This window comes from Lacerta agilis, chromosome 5 (assembly GCF_009819535.1).
Source record: "Lacerta agilis isolate rLacAgi1 chromosome 5, rLacAgi1.pri, whole genome shotgun sequence".
NCBI lineage: Eukaryota > Metazoa > Chordata > Lepidosauria > Squamata > Lacertidae > Lacerta > Lacerta agilis.
This window is the reverse complement of record NC_046316.1, coordinates 4,995,152-5,002,532: the sequence shown is the minus strand read 5'-3', so window position 1 is coordinate 5,002,532 and position 7,381 is coordinate 4,995,152. Positions and strand designations below refer to the sequence as shown.

At 49.1% G+C, this 7,381-nt stretch overlaps 1 protein-coding gene across 1 annotated transcript; it reads left to right on the top strand.

The window, feature by feature from the left end:
* Positions 1-5,236: 5,236 nt before the first annotated feature.
* On the top strand, positions 5,237-5,602 carry LOC117046232 (protein piccolo-like). Its single transcript, XM_033148029.1, has one exon. The coding sequence runs from the start codon at positions 5,237-5,239 to the stop codon at positions 5,600-5,602; it is 366 nt and encodes a 121-aa protein (XP_033003920.1).
* Positions 5,603-7,381: the final 1,779 nt, after the last annotated feature.

Genomic DNA, 7,381 nt, shown 5'->3' with positions numbered 1-7,381 from the left:
GCAAAAGATAGAAAAGATATTTCTTTAAACATGAGTACTGGTAGTAATTTATCTTACACTAGCTGACCCGGCCACGCGTTGCTGTGACTCATTTTGTGAAATGGAAAAGGAAGATGTAAAAGAGAAAGCGCATGCCTCCCCACAGCTTATCCTGTTGAACTCCCGCCTGCCTCCTCTACGTATTTCCCATTTTCGCTTGCCTCCCCACAGCTTCTCCCGTTGAACTTCCGCCTGCCTCCTGTTTGTCTTTCCCCCGTTTTTGCCTGCCTCCGCACAGCTTCTCCCATTGAACTTCCGCCTGCCTTCTGCTTGTCTTTCCCCCCGTTTTCGCCTTCCTCCCCACAGCTTCTCCCGTTGAACTCTTGCCTGCCTCCTCTCCATATTTTCCCCGTTTTTGCCTGCCTCCCCACAGCTTCTCCCATTGAACTTCCGCCTGCCTCCTCTCTGTCTCCCCCCCACTTTCACCTTCCTCCCCACAGTTTCTCCCGTTGAACTTCCGCCTGCCTCCTGTTTGTCTTTCCCGTGTTTTTGCCTTCCTCCCCACAGCTTATCCCGTTGAACTTTTACTATCTCCACCCCCCTCTGGAAACCTGATACATGGTACAGTCCGCTCTGGCATTGAGCCAGGGGTCAGAAGGGACCATAACGATGCAAGGACGGGTGGTGGGGAACTGGTAGGGTCCTTATACATTTGTGTGCGGCACTTTTTCGTCTTCTGATAACTGGAGTTTCGTTTGTAAAGCAATACAGCTGTGCAGAAAGGATTGTGTGTGGAGACAGGATAGGGAGCGAAGCATAGTTGCTGAGCTTTCTCATCCTATACCCCCCCCTGCCATAAGGAATGGTATGGCCCGGGCCTAAAAACCTTTTCCTGCCTGGAGCTGAAACTACTAGAAGAGTTTAGGCCTTCCTCTTAACTGTTTTTTTGGCGGTAAGGCCCTTGGCAGAGGCTGGGGCTAGGGATATTAATGGGGGGGTTTCCCTGCTGTCTGAAAATGGCTGACTGAGGTGAAGGAGGTTTTTTGGTTGGCGCAGAGTCTGTGACACTGCCCTGCGATGAGCCTTTCTATTGGTTGTTGTTCAAAGTCTTCAGTTCTGTTGCTGGTGACACGTAATGCTTGCGCCAATTTTTTTTTGCCTTTATTCTATATTTTAGGCATGACAGGTGTGGTTTTTTTGATTTTTTATTATGCTGGATTCTTCCCCCATGGTCATGTTACGCTTTGTCCTAAATTTGATGTGATTTGGTCCAGTGGTTACGGAGCAAGCTGCTGTCGGACATGCACACAATGGGAACATTTATATATATATATATAGATTACTCTGTTCTCAGCACCTATATATTGAACTTTTCGTGAAATGCAAGATTGTTTTATTAATTTATTTAATGTAATCAATTAACTTGTCTTCCTAATTCAGAGCAAGTACTTAGACGATTGCAGTCTAAGTAGCTTAGGTTTGTAGGTGTCTAATCCTGTTAGTGGTTATTGTGATGTAGGATGTTAAATAATGTAATTTCACTTTTGAAAATGGGATTTAGTCAATTGTAAAAATTGTTCTCGCTTGAAAATGTAAACATTGGTCTGTTAAACACATACCTACTTTCTTCCATAACATGCATGTGGGTTTCCCTTGTGTCACAAATGAATATTGTACACATGCTACAGTACTTTTTTCCTTGTGTATTAAGGGTTATGTGCCTAAGCATATTCTGTGTATTGGTTCACCATTAAATAATAATAATAATAATAATAATAATAATAATAATAATAATAATAATAATAATATTTATTATTTGTACCCCGCCCACCTGAGCCTATGGACTCCAGAAGGAGACTCTTCCATCTCCCACACCTACAGCCTTGAATTCAAACAGAAATCAAACATTGTGCTCTGCCTCTTTGACTTTTCCAGCCTTCAGCTTTACTTCTAGGTGACATTACACACACTTTTCAATTCTAAACTCTGGCTTTTGTCCTTCTAACCAACTAAGAGCTATAAGAGCGGCCCCACCCATTCATCATCTGTCCCAGAGCTTTCTTAATGGCTTATCACCTTTCCTTCCTTCTCTTAATGGCCCATCAGGCCAGGCAATTACCACATGAGGACGCTAGCATATTTTAACCCTTGCTCAAACCAGGGGTTCAGAAGCCTTGATTAAATTCTAACACTTACTGGATCCAGGTATTTTGGGGGAGTATGGCACCCTGGAACTCATAGCAATATCTTTGAGAAGCTGCTGGGAGCGGTCATTGGGAGCTTGGGGACAAGGTGCCATCGGTTTGCTGATGACACACAGCTCTTTTTCTCTGTAACATCTAATTCAGGAGAGGCTGTGTTGGCCCTGAACGGGTGCCTGGGTGCAGTGGTGAAGATGGATGAGGGGAAAGCAAGCTTAGCTTAAATCCTGGCAAGATGGAGGCCCTGTGGGCAAGTGATTCTTGTGTCCAAGAAATGGGCGACTGGTTTGCAAGTCTGGGGGGTGCTTCTGGGTCCAGCTTTTGTCACTGGAGACCCAAGTAGCTCCAGGGGCTGGAAGTGCCTTTCACCAGATGTGCTTGGCACAACAGCTTCAACTCTTCATGGACTGAAAGAGCATGATCACAGTAGTTCAGTCATTTGTGACTCCAATAATGGATTAGTTAGTGCAATGTGCTATGTGGGGCCTCCCTTGCGCTTGACCTGGAAACGACAGTTAGTGAAGAATGCTGCAGCAGAGCTGCTGACACTGGGGCAAGTTGAAGGTGCAACTGTTGGTACAGAAGGCCCTTAGAGGCTTGGGACCACTTCACTTGTGGGACTGCCTTACCCTATGTGCCATTGGAAGGGGGGGAAAACCACAACTTATGCCTTTGGGTTCGACCTAAATCCCCCTCCCATGTTTCAACGGACCTTGTTAGTGCCATTGTAAACGGAAAATCCCAGGTGTGGAACGGCCCAGGCACCTGGCCCTTGGGGATAAGCCCACTGGTTTCTGCGGAGTTAAATAAAAGAAGTCCAGCCACTGGAGACAGGGTTTATTGCGCAATAGGTTACAGTCAAAACTGCACACCGAGAGCAGCGTCACAAGAACTTTTAAAAACTCCTATCATATCCCAGAATACAGTTTGGAAACATCATTACTACGTCACGAAAAGGGAAGGGTTATACATGATTAACATATAGGAAAACAAGATTAGCATATGGGGGAAACAGAGCAATATCAGGGAGATAGCCCTGGGCCAATGTGAATAGGTGTTAAGTATTGGCAAGGATACCTTGATATCCCATTGGGAGAGAACAATGGGATACCAGCTAAGGGATATTAGCCCAGTGGCTTCCTGAATCACCCAGAGATTACCTGCTGAGGCATGTCCCTGTGTACTGGTCTCTCACCTACTGGATCATGGCAGAGAGATGGGTTCCCTTAAGGGCATTACTCCATACCCCAATGAGTTTGCTCGGGAGGAGACTTTGCTTGGGTGACCCCCCCCCCCTCATAATTTCTGTAACACCATGAAATAACACTGCTGTGTGTCATTTTGCAGTATGAGGACAACAGAGAGTGCACTGGACTCACTTCAGAACCAGATGGGCTGGAAAGCCGCAGATGTGTGAACTGAGGGAATCATGTACACAGAATCCCTGAGGAAAGCTTTGAGCAGAAGTGCCGTGTCAGATTATGTCACCTGGTCCTTTCCCTTTCGGCTTTATCCTGGCCTCCCTCTGAGGTCATGTGAGCAGCATTCTGTGGCCATAGCGTATCCACCGCTATGGACTCTTTTTCAGGTGACTTTTCATATGCAGGCATACTGTTCCCAAGTTGTTACTGTCGTTATATATTAACCTTGAACCTGGCCTGGTAGTAAATCCACAACAAGTGCAGATCTCTGAGAACAGGTGTAAGGCGCTGACAAGGCCTCACTCCTGTCTGCAGTCGTGCTGCAGCATCCTGCACCAAGCGCAAGGGATGCACTACATAGAGCTCAAGTCCCATTACAGCACCCCCCCCCTTTCAATTCACGAACCTCTGCACACACACTCACCCCCCAACAGCATATGGGGTGCTGTTCTTTCCAGTGTGCCTTTGATTCCTGCATTACAAGGGGGCTGGACTCGATGACCCCCAGGGCCCCTTCCAGCTGTACAATTCTTTTTTTTAAGATTTAAAATAGCTTTATTTAATTTCAGACTTCTAAAATACAACCATATCAAAACTCCCTTAGAAACATATAATCTATACATTATAATCCACAAAAAATAGTATTTGAAAAAACAAAACACAGAAAAAAGCAAAGAATTATAAATAACAATTAAAAATTGACTTCCAATTGTCTGTATATCGCTTCCCTTAATAATGAAACAAAACTTGCTATACCTTATACAATGATTGAAAGATATATAACTAAATAAATAGCTCACATTTTCATATAAATCTCCCCACATATATCTCAATCTAAGCAAATCACCAAATCCGTTCTTATACCTTCTTTTTTCAGATAGTCTTCCACATATTTCCACTCAGCCTTAGATCTTTGTTTGGATATATTTCGAATTGCTGCCGTCATCTTAGCCAAATTCATGAATTCCACTAATTTAATCACCCATTCTTGAATTGTCAAATTTTCTCCCCTTTCCAATTTTGGGCTATAAGTAACCTGGCTGTGCAGCTGTACAATTCAATGAGATTCTAGTGGCATTTAATTGCATTTTGCCTCGTGCTTCATTTTTATTTTTATTTTTAATCCTTTGTGCGCCGCTTCCTTTCTGTGCAGAACTGCATCGCAGCGGGTTGGACTCGATGACCCTCAGGGACACCCCTTCCATCTCTACCGTTCTGTGACCAGACGGAGATCCTGCCCCGACCATGGGCGCGCGCCGTGCGGTTCCTTTAAGCGCTGCCGAGCCGGGCGGAGGATGCCGCTCTCGTGTATGTGTGTGTGTGCGCGCGCGCGCGCGCGTGCGTGTGTGTAAGGTGGAGGAGGGGAAGCCGCCGGCCTCGTGCAACGAGCATGCGCTGTGCGGGCCGAGGAGGGAGGGGGCGGAAGAAGAGCGCTCTCGGCTCCTTCTCGCTCTCCTGTCTGTCGAGCGGCAGCGGCAGCGGGGGGACACCCGGCTCGGGAGCCATGCAGGCGTCCGCCGCCGCCGAGCCCTAGCCTGCCTTCGCTTCTCCAGCAGCAGCAGCAGCAGCGGGCCAGGCGGAGGAGCCGCCTCGCGCTTCCCCTCGTCGGACGGAGAGCCGAGCCCGAGCCGAGCCATGGGCAACGAGGCCAGCCTGGAGGGCGGCGAGGGCTGGGCCGGGCTGCCCGAAGGCGTGGCCGGCGCGGCGGCAGCGGACGGCGGCTCTCCGCGGCAGCAGCAGCAGCAGCAGGGCCCCCCTTCCGGGGCCGCGGGGCCGGGCGGCGTGGCGGCGGAGCTGAGCCGGCTGAGCGACGACGAGAGGAGGCAGATCGCCGCCGTCGTGTCAAGGGCGCAGCAGGGGATGCCCGAGGGCGACGCGGCCGCCGAGAGGCTTCCTCAGCAAAGGCACGCCGAGGCCGGGGTGGGGTGGGGTGGGGGGGCGGCCGGGGCGAGGCGAGGCGTGTCGGGGTGGGGGGCGCTTGCCCTGCCGGGGCCGCCATAGCCGAGGCGAGGTCCTCCTCCTCTTCCTTCTCCTCCCCGCTGAGGGGGCTGCTCTCGCCCTTCTGCGCCGCGCTGTCCACAGCGGGCCCGTTCACTTTCGCCGCCCCCCCCCCAGAGCGAATGGGGCGCGTCCCGTCGCCCCTGCTCGGCAGCTAAAATGGAAGCGCGGAGAGCCTCGCCGAGCGCTGCGCCCCACAGAATGAGAGAGAGAGAGAGATTCTCAAGTTCGAAGCCCGGCTCTCCCCCTCTGTCTCTGGGGCTGGAAAGAAGGCGCTTTGGCGTCGCCAATGCCGCCCTGAGGCCGCCTCAGTCAGACCCGCGCGCCTTGGCGGTTTCCCTCCGGGGCGAAGGAGATGTGGCGTGTGTGCTGAGGCACTACGGACCTCCAGATTGGGGGGGGGGGTTGTTCCTTTGCTGCCTCCACCTTTTTGGGGGGGCGGGCGAGGGGGGGTTCCTCCCATTTATGCTGCCAGAGATAATCACGTTCACGGTGGAGCGGCGCCCACTTCTACCTCGCCTGGCCATTATGAGGCACGTAATTTCAATTTCCCCTGTCCGTGGTGCTGAAAACGCTCGCTTTTCTATAGAGGGCTCTTCAGTCTTTATTTATTTCTATTTGAGATTTCTCATCCCTTTCTATTGCGCCAGGAGACAAGAGCTGTGGTGCAAAATATCTTATTTCCCCTCCCCACCCCACCCCCGTTCAAATCCTATCCCTCAGAATTGTTTATTTTCTTAAAGGAGCTGCCTCACACCATACAGTATTGACAAATTCCTCCTATTCTATTAACAGTTACCAGTTATGTTCCTATCTTGTCCTAGATACCATATTTTTCCGTGTATATTATGCCCCCATGTATAAGATGCCCCCTATTTTGGGGGGGACTCCAAATTAAGAAAACACCCCTCAGCACTACCTGTGTATAAGAGGAGCCCCAATTTTAAACTGAATATTTTGGTTTAAAAAAACCTAGTCATACACAGAAAAATGCGGTAACTGCCAAAGAAATTGTTATTCTGTAAAGCTCATCAACGCTAGATGAACTGGTGGATAAATTGAAATTAATTTAATTTAAAGCAATACATCTGGTTTGACATCCCCCCCCCCCCCCCATTCTACTTGAAACTATTTCTTCTTTTAATCTCTGGTTGTTTGCTAATTTTAGGTATTCCAAAATTTATAAGAGAATGGGTAGGATGGCCACAAATGATACACCTGGTCATTTTTGTGACCCTCCATGTTCTCGGTTCACAGGAGTTTTGGAGATTTTCCTAGTGTGTCCAGGCCCTTGTACCTTGTGGTGTGACTATTAAGGATGCTCATTGCTGTTCATAAGTTATATAGTGTGCCTTGATTTTCTGATCTCCTCTTTTCTCCATTCCTTTCCTGGATCTCTTTAAAAACTATGTTAAAAATGTAGATAGACAGGCACATTCTCTCTCACACACATATGCACACTGCTTTAAAAGAAAAGCAAATGCAAAGTTTGCCTTAGAATACCATCCTAAATAGGATGCGGGTGGCGCTGTGGGTTAAACCACAGAGCCTAGGGCTTGCTGATAAGAAGGTCGGCAGTTTGAATCCCCGTGACGGGGTGAGCTCCCGTTGCTCGGTCCCAGCTCCTGCCCACGACTGGACTTAATGGTCAGGGGTGCCTTTACCTTTACTTTACCACCCTAAATATGTGGGTAAGTCCCACTGTAAGTCCTACTGAGTTCAGCGGGTGGCGCTGTGGGTTTAACCACAGAGCCTAGGGCTTGCCGATCAGAAGGTCGGCGG

Bases quoted from the DNA above. Each gene is read 5' to 3' on its own strand.
- LOC117046232 (XM_033148029.1), top strand. From the start codon at position 5,237: ATGGGCAACGAGGCCAGCCTGGAGGGCGGCGAGGGCTGGGCCGGGCTG.